This window comes from Athene noctua, chromosome 7, assembly GCF_965140245.1.
Source record: "Athene noctua chromosome 7, bAthNoc1.hap1.1, whole genome shotgun sequence".
Lineage (NCBI taxonomy): Eukaryota > Metazoa > Chordata > Aves > Strigiformes > Strigidae > Athene > Athene noctua.
The window spans coordinates 45,701,569-45,716,503 of NC_134043.1; the positions used below are offsets into that span (position 1 = coordinate 45,701,569).

At 51.1% G+C, this 14,935-nt stretch overlaps 1 protein-coding gene across 1 annotated transcript in view; it reads left to right on the top strand.

Moving 5' to 3' along the window:
- Positions 1 to 14,935, top strand: part of LOC141962702 (hydrocephalus-inducing protein homolog) — an 89,764-nt gene that overhangs the window by 39,561 nt on the left and 35,268 nt on the right. The window contains 5 exon segments of the mRNA XM_074911071.1: positions 456 to 617; positions 7,914 to 8,151; positions 10,287 to 10,543; positions 12,430 to 12,573; positions 14,306 to 14,449. Of these exon segments, the coding sequence (XP_074767172.1) occupies positions 456 to 617; positions 7,914 to 8,151; positions 10,287 to 10,543; positions 12,430 to 12,573; positions 14,306 to 14,449 (945 nt within the window).

A 14,935-nucleotide genomic window follows, 5' to 3' on the forward strand; every position in this document is an offset into this window, starting at 1 on the left:
GAAGCAACTAACTTGTGTGATCTCTAAAGGGCCTGCTTTGCCTCTGGCTGGTGCTGGCTTTCACAGGTGCAGCTTTGGGACTAAAGCCACTGTCCCAGTGTGCTGTGCAGCAGCAGGAGTCAGGGAGGGTGCTCTGGGGCAAGACTGAGCAGTAGAAGGAGTGGGAGCAGGCACAAGGTAGAGGAAGGAGAGTTACCAGTGTGGAGGAGGTGTGAAAAAGCAAGCATGGTAAACAGGGTTTCTTTATCCCCTGATAACGGGAGCTTGTGTCTTTCAGATGGGATCAGTCCAGGTCCCACACTGGCTCCAGGCCTTCTGTTTCAGTTTTACAACACTGAAAACTTCAAACAGCCATCATTATCCTCCAGTCTAGGAGTACCCTTAGAGCTGTTTAATAATTTTAAACTTTCTCTCTTTTTTTTTTTTTTATCTTTCCTACCTGCTTTCTGGAGCAGAAAATCCATCTAGTGAGCACTGGAGAAGGACCAGTTGTCTATGTGCACCCAAGCAAAATAAATTTTGGCAGTATCCAAGTTCTCCAAGATGCTTCCTGAACTCTCCACCTCTCCAATCAGAGTGTCATCCCTGCATCCTCAGGGCAACGATGGTAAGTATCTGTGGGGCTATTTTCCACAAAAATGACTGACAAGCAACCTGTGACTTGACTTTTATATGCAACATTTGCATATCACTAGATGATTGAGAAAGCAGCAATGTATTCCATCACAATGCAGCAAGAGGAGCCTGGTCTGGGGGCAGTTTTAGCTGGGGGACCCCTGAGTAAAACAGAAAATTTGCCTAGATGTTTGAGCAGAAATGAGTCTGGATCAGTGTTGCAAGTTCTCACTTTATTTTGTGGAAGGTATTTAGCTCTAAGTCATGTGTTTGGAGCTCTGAGACCAAGAGAACGCCGTGGCCCTTTGCTCCTGAAAGGGCATGGGTTTCTGCATGGTTTCCCTGTTAGATCTGCATTTGCTTTGTGTCAAACTGCTGTCAATGACAGAGACTAGGGTGTGAGGTCTGGCCTCAAACTGCTCGCAGTGAGGTGAGTTTCACACCTGCTGGGGGTCAAGCCAGCTGGGTTGTTGCACAAGAATATATGTGTAAGGGTGGTGTACCTACGGTGGAGTCCGTCGCGTTGCAGAGCACCTCTGGAGACTGGCTGCAGAGAAAGGCTCTTTAATCCTGGAGGCTGCGTAGGGTGAGAAGCTGCACGGCCCAGGGAGGGTGGGTTGCTCCTGGCAGGGGGAGCAGGGCTGATGCAGCCAGCACGGGCTCGTGCGCTGAGGCCGGGTGGGGTGTGCTCCCCACTGGAGGGGGGATCTGTGAGGGGCTTGAAAGCAGGGTTCGGAGGGGGTTTGTTCTTCTCCGTGCCAGGTGGGTCAGACTCCTGGGGCTGGTTAGCCCAGGCCTGGCACTGTGGACTGGGTGTTGTGGATGGAGCATCAGGCAGTGTGTGAGAGTACAGGCTCAGCCTCCTGGGCCAAGGACGGGGCTGAATTTCCCTCACGCGGCTTTTCCAGCTGTTTGGGGGATAAACGTAACCTCAAAGTGGGGGATTCCCAGGGCAGCTTGCTTTGATTCCACAATGAAAACCTGCTTTCCATCTCTGCAGAGAGCAAGCCACCTGGGGTGGGTGGTGCTGGTGTGTGAAGGACAGGGTTTGCGTGCTCATAGCAGGCCCTGACGCGCAGAGCTGCTCCGGCACTGCTGTCCGGCCTCACGCCTGCCCTCCCTCCCCGGGCAGCCTGTGTGTCCTGGGGGGCTCGCAGGGTGTCTCTGCCTCTGCATTGCCTCAGGGCCCTAAGGCGTGGGGCTGGGCAATGAGTCCTATCCTGCTTCACTGCCATCTCTGCAAATATTGTGGCTAATCAATAAATAGAACAATAATAGCAGGTGGGTCAGGGATGGTTTCTTGCCCTGCAGTAAGGGTGGGCTCTGCTGCTCCGTAGTCCCCCCTGCTGACCCCACAGGCTTGACTTACCCCACCGTGAGCAGCTCGGCTTCTCAGGACAGCTGCTGCTATCACAGACGTGTTGAAGGAAGCAGGTCCTGAGAACCTGCTCGATCAGTCGTTTCAGCAAGGGCTCTTCAGACTCTTCATCCCCCCGATGCTGAGCTCCAGGGGAGCAGCACTGCGGCAGGCGAGGTGTGCTCCAGCTGCTCCCTGCCCCCAGCAGCTGCCTCCTTTGGTGCTGCTTTGCTGCCTCAGTTGAAGTTTCGCCCTTTGCTGCTGCCTTAGGCTGCCTGGCCGTTTATTGAGGGGAAGAAGAGATGACTGAGTAATTTTGGAGATAAGATCTGAGATGCAGTCAGGTGCCAGGGTGAACTGCACACGTACCTCTGAGAGCAGAGGCAGTCCCTTAGCCTTGCTGGTGGGTGACTTGGGCATCCTGCATCCAGTTGTGCCCCTGAGCCCAAGTCTTGTGTTCTCTAAGACAGAAAAGCTGCTGCTTTGATTTCCTGCCTGGAGATTGCTGCAGGATGGTGAGCTGTGATTTCCCTGTCTCCTGTTTGATGGCTGATCTCGAAACCGTGGCTGTTTGCAGTTAGGCTTAGAGATCACGGTCCCTGCTCAAAGGAAGGAGCTATGATTGAAATTTTCACAGCAGCATTGCATCAGCAATGTTACAGCACGCTGACTGGCAGCTCAACAAACCGAACAAGATTAAATAAAGGGACAGCAACAGGGTAAGTGTAAGTTTAGTATCTTGTTCGAAACAGGAAAGGAAAATGCTGTAATGCAGATGGCCATGGTGCCACCTTGGTGGTGGTATTAACCATCACATGCAAATTGCTGTTCTTGTCAAGTCAAGATTTCTTCTTGCTCTATGGGAGAAAAGAGCATTATCTGAGCAAGCCAAGATGCTTTTTTTTGTGGGTAACAGTGCTGTGCCCTTCAAATGATATCTTCAATGCTATTTAGAAATGAGTGTTAAATTAACCTTCCAGGATATGGGCAACACTGGCCCTGAATATGGGGTCTCTTCCAAGGTGAGCAGAACTTTTGAAGATAAGATGCTGTCCTGGTTCAGCTAGGATAGGGTTAAGTTTTCCTCAGCAGAGAGGGGGAAGGGATCTCCAGCCGGGTTATTCATACCATGCTGACCTCAGGTCCGGGCGTGGGAATTATTTTTCCTTTGTGGCTTTGGTCGCAGGGAGCACGGGGCTGTCTGTAACCATTGCGGTATTTCTCTGTATATCTTTTGTCTTGTTTACTGTTATTACTGTTTATTGTTGTTATCATTGCTACTGTTGTTGTTCAGATTGTTTATTACACTGTTGTATTAAGTTTCTTCTTATCTCAACCTGGGGTTTGTGCCCTACTTGTATCCGAGGGTGGGGGAGGGACAACGGTAACGTGGTCTCCAGTCCCGGCAGGGCCCAAACCAACACAGCCTTTTTGGCGCACCAACGTGGGGCACAAGAGGGTTGAAATAAGAATCAAAAAGGGACAGATCCTGACCAGAGTGTGCTAGAGCAATCTGTTGGCTGTAATTTTTCTGTTTGTATTTTACTGTTTGATAAGAAAATGTTTGCAATGCTGGCCCACTTGCTTGCGTGGTGGAGCTGGATTATTCCTTATATCCACTGTGTGTTCCCAGTGCTGATGTTTGTTGTCAGTGGAAAATGTCTAAAGGGGATTGTTTTGTTATACAGGCTACTGACTGTTTATAATGTGTTTGTATCGCTGTGTGTGGGGCAGGCCGGTACCTGTTTCCTGCCTGGGCTTTTGTTAGGGGTCTCACCCCCTCTATGGGTGAGCCAGGGGAAGAGATCCTCTCGAGTTTTGGGAGTTTCAATTATCCTTGGAGCCTGCAGGCCAGTGTGATTGCAGCACAATGCTTTCTGAATGTCTGCCAGATCTTGTTTTGGGCCATGCGGCGCTTCTCTGACAATAGCAGTGCCCGGAAACCTGCCCTGAGGCCAGATAATAGTGAGTGGCAAGGGGCGTGGGAAAAGATGGGCAAAGGCCTGAGTCGGTGGGCACCCCCAATGCTTTGGAATTTCACTCCCAAACAAATGCAGAGCCCTGAGAAGCTGATGGAATGCTTAGAAAGGGTGTGTTACCAAGCTCCAAAGGCTCACCTTTAGGCTTAAACCATTAGTTTAGGTTTTAAAGGCCATGTTTTGCTAACAGCAGTACCAATTTGCTGATTTCCACCCAGTTTGGTCTTGCCAGAGCTGGAGGGAACCATTCATTGTAGCCACCTGTGCCTGGAAACACACGGCATCAGTCATGAGCCGGGGTCATGGCCAGGAGCGTCAGTCTTGCCCTGGTGACAGGTTGTACCAAAACCTGAGGAAGGTGGAAGGCTGCGTCCCTCCCAGTGTCGCACAGGCTTAGGTCCAGCAGGCTTAAGTCCAGAGCATGTGGCTCTTAGAAAGGGGAGCAGAGGTGTGGAGGAGACCTTGGAAAAGGTGCCTGAAACCTGGCCACAGGGGGGAGTTTGGTTTTTATCACGTAAGGTATCTTATATGAGTTCATGCCCTTTCAGAATTGCTGTTTTTCAGTAATGGAAGAAATTGTTATCCTGCTTGTCTAGGGAAACTAAACTTGTCATATCATGCTGCGCCTGTTGGCTAACTGAATTAAAGAAGGGTAGAATCTTCAAGGCAGTTATGCTCCTAGAAGCAAGAGTGACTCAGGAGGGGTTTGGTTATCAAACCAGGTGGCCCTGATCTCCCCAGCCCAGCGAGGAAGCGCAGATGGGATCTGGAGGGGTGAGCTATGGACCAGGGACACAAATGGAGACAAGTTTAGTTAGCTCGCTTAGCAGTCTGCTATTGGCTGAACCAAGCTTGACAAGTTAGGCTCTGTTGTCAGTTGCAGTGAGTGCCACACTACTTTTTTTTTTTTTTTTTAGAGGCTCTGCCTTTTGATTTCATAAAACATCCCCTTGATGGTGCTCTGGGGCAGAGGCTAAACCAAAGTGGTCCCCATCCGTGCTTTCGCCGAGGAGATGCTGGTGCTGAGGTGCCAGGAGGCGGCTGGTGGTTGGTGGGAGCATCCAGCCAGCCTCGTGCCCTGACCTCCACCTCCTACTGGGGCTCTGGGCCGTCTGGGGCTCTCTTCTGCCACTGGCAGTTTGTGCAGATAAAGGGTAGCTTTGAAATGAAGAACGCAGGGTCCCCCACCTCAGGACTGCTGAAACACCCGGGAGGAGGCTCTGTGCACAACTGATGTGGGACGGGGTTTTATTTCCCCTTCATGTGCAGCCTCTGTGAGGAGCGATGGGTCGGCTGACAAAGGTGTGAATGCTCCCTTGCTAGGGCTGTGGCTTGGTAAAGTACAGCTGCATTTTAATACTGAGTTCTGCTTCCTCTTTCACTTGTGCAAGGCCAGAATGACCAGATCACTTAATTAACTAGCTTTAAGTAGCTTCAAGAGAACTGAGTGTGGTGGCTCCTCAGTCGTCCCTTAGGGCATCCATCCCATCCCAACCATCAATGCCATCCCATCCCAGCCATCAATGCCGTTCCATCCATCCATCCATCCATCCATCCATCCATCCATCCATCTCTTAGATGCACAGTGGTGTCTTATATCCAAATTCTGGCAGCTCTTATTCGCAGTGGAAATCTGTCCTGGGAGAAGCTAATGATCTCAGCATTGAGCTTCTTGAATAAGTGATTGATCCCCACCCTTGCCCAGCACTCAGGGACTCTGTGCAAGCTCCTGCAGGGACAGAAATAGCCACTGTTTTTGTCTATCCAGTGCACAGGGCTGCTGGGTTGTGTTCTGGAGCATTCAAGGATAAGCGAGTAGCAGGGACGTTATCAGAAGTTAGACCGTGGTCTTCAAAGTGGGGGGAATTTTTAGCGTGGCTCCAAGAGATTCCTTGTCTCTGGGACACAGCCTGGATCCACGTAGGCAGAAGCTGACCTGGAAGCCTGAGTGAGTCTGGCCCGGCAGAGCCTTTTGGTCCCGGCAGGTCTCCTATTCTGTGGTGCACTGTGCTGCCCCGTGCTGCCCCTTGGACCCACACCAAATGCTAACGGAAAGAATGAGGACACGATGCCATTCCTGCTCCTCTGGAGTGGGCTGTTGGCCCTGGCTCACCCTGGGAAATTCAAAGTCTGGCTCCATCGAGACAGCCTGTCATTATTCTTCAGTCGTAGTTTCTTGGGTACAATTTACTGCCTGGCTTGTTGCCAAGCTTTGATAAATGAGCTTTGCCAGATAGCAGACATGCAGATTCACCTCTGGGGTGGAGCTATCAGGTCTCCTTTTCCAGTGAGCTACCATGAATCAGAGGGCAAAGAAAAGCTAACAGCCACCGGCTTGGTGTGAACGCCTTGGCTGGGTAGCCCTCGGCTGGTGGCAGCGCAGTGGATCCTCTGAGGCTAGTGATGGGCTGCGCACGGGATGCAGGGGCAGCAGAGGAGGGGTGGTGGGATCCTGTGTGAGGCCCCAGAGTGTACCCTGTGCCAACAACCTTCCTTCATCCCATTCTCATCTTGCTTTTTTAAAGACTTTCTTTTGCAGCTCTAAAGGACAAATTAAATGGAGCAGAGTCGATTGATTTTGCCAGCACTTGGAATAATGTTGATGCCTTTGGCATGCTCCACCTGGGACGCAGGCGTGCAGACCTGACCTGCTCTCCATGCAGGGCACAGCCAGCCTAAGGAGCTATCCGAGCTGGGGCATCCTACACATGCTGCTGGGACGCTGCCTGTCAGCAAGTTTTTGCTTCCCTGGCCCCAGAAAGTCTTACCCTTGCTAGCAGAGGTCGCTTTGGGGGGTTATTTAAAATGCTTCCCAAGACTTCAAAGTGCTGCTTGGTTTTCTGACGCTCTTCTCCCTTGGGCTGGCAGGTGTCCTGTTAGAGCTGAGTGCTGCCAGCCTGACAGATGGAAACTCGAGCTAACCTCACCTGGATCGAGCATTTGCTTGGATCGTGTCAGGCCTCCAAGCACACTGTTGCTTTCCATTAAAAAATAAAAAAGGCGGGGGGAAACCTCTTCTCTTACAATACTGCAGAGTTTTGGGTGAGTAGTGCCTGTCACCCCAAACACAGCACTGAACTGTGGGGTCCAGGCACCACCACCGCCGTGATGGGCACTTGGAAGCTGTACATCTGCCTCCCTGTGCATTTCCCGCTGGCCAGGGAGCACGGTGTGTGTTTCCTCTCTGCAGGCTTGCTCCCTGGGAACGTGGTTTTAGAGGGGCTGGGGTCCAGCACCTTCACTGCCCCAACTGTGGAGGGAGGTATGAGAAACCAGAGGGAAGAGAGTGCTTGGAAGCTCGGGCCATGCCTACAGGGCACGTGCCTTCCAGTTTGCTTTCTGCTTATTGCTTTACTGCCCTGCTGTGAATATTTATAGCTGAATTTTCCAAAGCAGAAGGCACTGGGGCACCTCACTGCAGCTGGTGATCAGTGGGAACCGAGTGCTTCAGTTCTTCGGGGGCTGTTGAGAAGCACTGAGTACCTCTTGGGAAAGAAGACGTTGGTGTCAGGGTTTTGATCAGCCAGTTTTGCAGAGTTACTCTTCAGGCTCTCAGCAGTATCCCCCAGCCGTGTGGCTGCTGCGGTGGGATTTGAGCAGTCCTGGCTTCCTCTGGCCCTGAGCCTTTATGCCAGCCCAGCCACCATTGTCAGGAAGCCAGGAGAGGTGAAGTAGCTTCCCTTGGCGTGCGCTCCAAAAGAGAGACTGGAGGGGGAATAACGTCCTCCTGAAGATGAGCATCCCTTGGGTTGGGCAACACTGGGTTAATGAAGTGAGTCTGTTAAAGGAAGGTAAAATACAGGTTGTAGAAGCTCCTGCATAGTTGTTTCCAGCTTGGATTTAGGGAAATGGAGCCTCTCTGGTTTTTATCCTCATATCTTCAGTCCTTCCTTTTCCTGCACCCCACAAGAGCCCAGGGTCTGTGGTTTCCATGCTAAGTTAGTGTTCGGCTTGTCTTACAGGCTCGCAAATTCTCATGCTGGAGGATTGAACCAAGTGAAGGAGTGATTCCTCCTGAGACAGAGGTGTCAGTAGCTGTCATAGCAAGCTTGGATGTCACGGAGAAATTCAAGGACGAGGTGAACCTGTTCATAGAGAACAGCCACACCTACGTGATCCCCGTCCGGTCTGTTGGCACTGGCACCACGATTGTCACCAACAAACCCTTTGCTCCGGAGCTCAACTTGGGACCCCACTTCAGGTAGGGTATCTCTCAGCTTCTGCCGTGGGCTCAGCAAGGAGCAGTTTTACTGTAGTCCTTCAGGCTGGTTGTTCTTCAGCGCTCAAGGTCCTGGCTCTGTTTTCCTGAAGCCACAGGGCTTCCTTCAGAAACCTTCTATGGCCATCTGAAAGTTGTTAGATACCCTCAAAAGCCACCAAAATGGAAACCAGTTGTTAAATTGTCCCTGACTTGTCTTTAGTTATAATACATCTATTTCCTCACTTGAACAAAAAGAGATTTGGAGGAAAACAGCAGGTCCTGGAAGCCTCTGGGTGGAAGATGCTACATTACAAGTATAAACATATTTCCCTTTGCAATAATGTTGGTTGTTTTTCCCTTCCCTGTGGAGTATCATCTCGCAACAGCGGAAAACCTTGGTGGTAGCTTGTTAGCAGGTCCTTGACTAAACTAATGGTGCTGTTTTGTTTGCCCTCTGCCCAGCGGTCCTGGAGGAGCAGCAGAATTTCTTTGCCCCATGTCGTCCCTCATTTGCTCGCCTTCCCTGTCTCCCCTGCCGGGCTGCTCTTCATCAGACGTAGTCGCTCTTCCCTTGTCTCTCCCACCGGCTTTCCTCGGCGTCACCGCCGCAGCGGAGCCTGAGGTGTGGGCAGGAGAGGGTGGCACTGGAACAGCTCTGGAAGGGAGAGGAGGAGAAGTCCACTGAGTTTGGGCAGGATAAACGGAAGGTGTTTATTAAAGAGCTTGGCTCAAAGGAGGGGGTTCACTGGTCCTAACGCATCTATCTGACCAGGCCTGTTCCTGTAAATGGGAGAAAAATAAGCCTTTTCAAAGTGCTGCCTGCTTTGTGTTGGACACCTCTTAGGATGAGAAGAATAGTCTTTTTGAGGTGCCTGTTCCTTTCCCTGGCTGCAGAGTGTCCACAGCGGTCCAATCTCTAAATTTGGGGGTAGAAAGAGCAGGTTGATCCTACTCTTTAGGATAGATTTTGGGGGGTTAAATATGCATGCACAAGCCACCCACATACGCAGGGACATTGCAGGGGGTTGGTGCTTGTCCAGCGTGTCCTGTGCTCTGTGCAGCCACAAACTGGCTACCCAACGGAGTGGGCGATGTCAGTGTGATTTGTGTCATGGTCCTCTGCCCCCCTTCACGTCTTGCTCTGCAGACTCTGGAGTTGTTGCCTTTGCTGTCGGCTGCAGAGCTGCCCCAGGTGAGCTGAGACAGGACCCAGGTAACATCTCAGATGAGTTGGGCTTTCCCAGAGCCACAAATTCTGCATCCACCCAGAGCTTCTCCAGGCTCTCATCTGTGCTGTCCACCACAGAAACCATTTCACACTAAGCTTGTACGCATCATGTTTTAACAGTCTGTTTCAGCGGCTGGTTTGTTCTATTCTTGGCTCAGGTCTGTGCATTTAGCTGCCTGGGGCAGGCATTCATTTTGTAAGCCGTGTATTCTGTCCTTTTCAAAAAACCAGTAACTGTTCCAGGAACAATTCACGTCCTGGTCATGCTCAGATTTATAGAGGGTAAAATAATTACTCCAGATGAGCCTGCAGTTAGTGTTTCCTTACATGAAGAAATCAATTTCCACTGAGTATTCATTTTGGTTTATATCTAGCTCTAGTTATTAATCTCTCATTGTTGCTCCATCCCCTCAGCAGCCAGACCTGGTCTTGCTGCCATGTTTGATTTGGGGAAACTTCTGTTGATCCTGTGTTCTCACAGTGCATTATCTTCCTAAACCACAACACCAACTGCACTGTTCAGGCAAAGGATGATGTGTTGGGGGTGATGAGGTTGGATGCTCCCTAAGGGACTGGGGGTGCCAGGGCAGGGGCCCCGCCAGCGAGGCAGGGGGTGCCCAGGTCACTGGAGGGTCTCTAGGCTGGTGATGCTCTGTCTGCAGCAGCTGAGATGATGATCTTCATGCAGCTCTTCCTTGCTGTACGCAAACAGAGCAGCTGCTGGATGCTGATAAACTTAGGGGAAACCAAGGTCTGGCTTTTGCTGAAGCTTTGAGCTAGGTCAGCCTTTTTGGAGGTGCTTTTATTGCTGAGTGTGCAGTCAGGTAACGCCATCAGGGTGCTGAAGCCGGGTGACCACTGGGAGATAGCAGCTCCCATGACTTTTTCCATCTCTTTTCCCTTCCGGCCTGGATCCCTGCTGTTACCGCTTCAAGGTAACAAACAAAGGACGGCGCACCCGTTGGCTCTACTGGTCAACAGCAGGTTCTGGCTCGTTTCACCAGCGTCATCGTGTCCCTGCTGTCAGCACCACCGAGGGCCAAGGTTCCTCTCAGAGCCCCAGACCTGTCTGCCCTGTGTTTAAGGTTCAACCACTGAGGGTGGAGCTGATGCCGGGCAAGACTACGGAGATGGTGCTGGAATGCTTCTCCAGCACCCCGCAGGTGAGGTCCCCCCCGAGGGCTGAGCCTTCCCCATCAGGAGCAAGTGCTTTCAAGAAACTGTTCTAACAGCACAAGCTACCATGGCAGCACCAGCTTTCCTTGCTGGCCACTGTCAGTTCCTAAGGCTTTTTCATGTTTCCATGGCCACTGTAAACCCAACCTGCTGATACCAAAACACAGACTGAAGGAGATATTGCTACTTCAGGGGCAAATGGCCGGTTACAAGGTGTCATGTGCTGAGGCAGAAAGGAAGGGCAGAGAAAATGAGTTACGCTTAGACTAGGAGCACAGGCAGAAAGTAAATAACAAAGTGCAAAGTAATGTATTTGGGGGAAGCAGTGAGTAAAACAAAACACCTGTGAAGGGAGGGAGTGTCTGGGAGTAGCATCATTTTTCTTCTGTAGACAAACAAACATGGGCAGAGGGCTTGTCTAGCACTGAGTCCTGAAGCAGAAAAATGAACACGGTGTGTCAGCTGTAGTGATTGGGTGATGTTCATCCACGTGGGAAACTGTTTGCAGGGATCATTATAATTGACAGCTTGACATTGTCAATATTTCCATAGCGGCTCGCCCCAGTCTCTCAACCAGTCCCAGGGTCCCAAGGGCAGCCAGGTCTCGCAGCACCCTTGGATGGCAGCTCAGAGGGGGAGATTTCAGCAGGGTCACGGGGTGTTCTCCTCCCTGGACTCTTATTTCCAGGGGAAATTCTACTCTGCAGAGAAACTTCCAGGTAACCCTGGTGTGCATTCCCTCTCTCCAAGACTGCTGGGCACAGATGTTTAGGTGAATGTGGAATAAATCTGCATCAAGCTCCTGCTGATACTTGTGTTTTGAAAGGTGTTTTAAAGGGCTGCCTTGGTAGGTAGCTTGAGGAATACTTGATTACTCACCTAGCTGACTGCGATGGGACTGTCCCTGTGCAGTTCGGAGCCCAAAGGTTTTGTTGAAGCAGGGAAAAGAAAGGAAATAAAGTGATCAGGGTGCTGGAGAGGCTGTCCTGCTGGGAAAGCCGAAAGGGGATCTGTGAGCTGAGCTGTGGCTACCTGGCTCCTGCAGTCAAAGCCAAGACCCTGGGAGTGGGCTTTCCACCTTCCTCGGGTCTTGAGAACTTAATACTCTTGATGTCGGTCAGAAGCCCAACTCCCTGCATCGCACATGCAGCACAGATGGTTTTGAGTCTGTAGGCTCTGAGGAGGAGTTGTGGTGTTGTAGCAGAGGGAAGAGTGAGAAATGAAGGGAGGATTTTGGGGAACTGAAACCATGAGAAATCAGGAAAAAGTCTTAAGTGTAAGAGCATCCAGCTTAAGCAGAGGGTTTTCATGTAAACTGCAAGACATCTCTTTCCTGGGGAGGTTTCTTTTAAAACCAGCTCTAGGAGGTTACCTAGTAACAGTACCTGCTAGGAATGAGTGGCCCCCTCTTTACCTGAAGGCAGTTGTCCTATCTGGGTTTTTCCCATGGATCCTGTCCTCTAAGCTTCCAAGGGAGAGTTTGCTAGCATTGGCCCTTCTGTCACCTGTTTCCCTTAATATAGTTGCATTTTTTTATTTTTTTTTTTTTTTTAAATCAGTTCCTACAGCTTTCTGTAAGTATTATGCTTGGCAGTGGGACAAATCAAAACAGTAATAATTTGGGGCAGGGACTATTACAGTTGTAGCAGCACATGACTCACGAGGGCTTTTTGTGGATAGTGGGGTGTGGCATTACAGACGTTTGAGAGCAGAATAAATGGAATGCAGCATAACAAAAGGGGGCTGTTGAGGAGCCATGTGGCAGTAACTTGATGGCGGTAATAGGGTCTGTGGTTGGGTGGGCAGCAAATGCAGTGCGTTTTGGGGACACCCTGCTGGGCCCCGCTGGGTGACGGGTGACTCCTCCGTGCAGGTGGTGAAGGAGCGGCTGCTGTGCCACGCCGTCGTGGGGAGCAAGGCAGAGAAGGCTCCGATAATGGAAGTGGATGTCACCTGCGAGTTCATCGCTCCTGTCCTGCAAATGTCCTCCAGAGAAATCACTTTCCGGGTGGAGAAGGTAAGTCTCTGGATTTCATCCTGGCACTGAAGAGCATGGCTGGTGACTGAAAGCCTGGTGGGGGGTGTGCTTGTGTTCAAAGGAGGGAGTTAAATGGCTTCTCCAAGTCCCTGGACTGGGCAGGACCGAGATTTTGCCATTAACACTGAGATCAATATTTCGCCCCTCTGGGATCGGGAGCAGTCCCACCAGCTGTATTCTGCCTTTTTGATGTGGAGACAGAGTTGAGCCGCTGAGCCAAGGGCACAGGGCGAGATGTGTGGGACCCACGAGAACAGCGTGGGCTTTGCACAGCCACCTCGTGTGCTGGGGCTGAGGTGGGCGAGCAGAGTATTGCAGCTGAGCGATGCTAAACCCCCTCCTCACCCTTCCTGAGGGGCTTCGTAAAGTAAGTGAGGGTGTTTTTAGAGATGGGACTGGTTTTTAACTTCACCCAAGTAAAACAGAGAGAACAGCTGCTCTGCCGAGGGGGATCATGGCTACTTCTAGAGAGACACCAGTTCCTGTACTCGGGGTGAAGGGAGGCTTCTGGGGATCCTCCAAGGCACGGTGATGTCTGAACACCGATCCTGTAGGGAAGCTGAGAAGAACTGAGATTCCTGTCAGCTCTTCAGGCTGATGAGAAAAACCTGTCGTTTTGTCTGTTTGCCTTCTCTGCTCTTGGCATGTATGGTAGCTCTTTGCAATTCCCCAAGCTTCAACTTCTTCAAAGGACCCGCAGACATCCTTCAGCTGCAGTGATGATAACGCCAGTGCAAAGCAGGTGCCCCTTAACCTCTGGATCCTGACTCCTGCATCACCTTTCCCTCTCCTGTGAGGTGTCTGAAAAAGAGAAGATATTTCATTATTTAGTTTCTGTGTTTTCAGGTCTCTCCTCTGGTTCCCAGGCTTCCAGAGAAGCATAAAATCCTGTGAGCAGGCAGTACAGGTTTAATTAGAAGCTTTTCAGCTATCCCTGATGTCTGCCTGTGGTCTGCTTGATGCCATGTGCTCGGATTTATTGAGTGTTATGACACTGCAGCTGTTTGATATCAATACATCCAGAACAAGTTGCCCAAACACTGTCTAGTTTATATAAACCATGCAGGAAGCCCAGAGAAATGCAGGAAGCCCAGAGAAAAACAGGAAGAAATAGCTTAGGCAGAGCCGAGCTTTGAGACTACAGACAGCTTGTCACTGGAGCAGGGGCAGCAGGACACCCGTTGCAGCCCGACTGTTGAGGTTTCTCGCTGGCTGTATGTGCCTGTAGATGCTCAAAGCCAACCTTAGGCTGCTGCAGGCTCTCCACTGTGGGCCAAATCCTGCTCGCTTTTCTCCTCTGACCAGCATCACTGCTCTTATGAGGCTACTAGAGCTGACAAGGTTGTAAGAAATGACTATGTGAGTGAAAATCATCTTGTGCTGTTCTTCTCGAGAGGATAGAAAACGAAGACAAGTGCTCTGGGTTCACTTTCTGCTATTGGTCTTGTTCATGCAGCTGCCTCCTCTCAGGGTCCTGTTCCCTCCTCTGTGTGCCAGAGTGTTTCCCTGTCCCCGGGGGATGCTGTGGTTTCTAAACAAGAAAGGATCTGATATACTTAGAGAAAAAACCCCTAGAAGGATAGAAACTAATAAAAATAGTAAATAGAGGTGTATGCACTTCTGGGGTTGCAAAACTTGAAATGCATCAGAAAGGGAAGGAGTTCCATGGCCACTTCATGTTGTTTTTTCCCCTTGTGTCCTGTTTCTGTAGCAACCTGGTGATGTCCTAACTCTGCAGCACCAGTCTCTGTCTTTAAGAAACGCCTCGGCCCTGCCACTCAGCGTCGTCCTGGCCTTAGAGCAGCCCTTCTTAATCTGTGACGCGGAGCGGCAGCCCCTCTCTGCAGACGCTCAGGTGAGCAGCCGTGGGCCCTCCCGCTGTGGGGTTTGAAGAGGGGGGGTGTGGTGGTACGTTTCTGTTGGGAGGTCCTCTAGCAGAGAAGTTTATTCTTTAGACTCAGTGGTAGACTGGCCTGAACTAAGTCAGATTTGAAACAAGCCGCTGAAGGAAGTGAAATATCATCTGAACTGGGGAAATACATCCTGGCTCTAAGACGTGAGGAGAGGGGAGCGGGCAGCTAGGCCTGGGCAAGCCGTGTATAACGGTGTCTCTTGGAAGTCACTGAGCTCTCCAGCAGCCATTCTCAGACACCCTCCAGAGCAGCTGGCTTTCCTCAGGGGCAGCCCTGCCTTCAGGAAGGCTGAGGAGGCTCCTCCAGCCGCTGCCTGGCCTCTGCCCTGTTGTTGGAGGAAGGTGTTGGACGTGAGCTCTGCTAAACGTTGTAGGCACGGCCACTGCTTCTGTGCTGTGCCAGTGACTAGCCCCTGCAAGGGCGAGGCT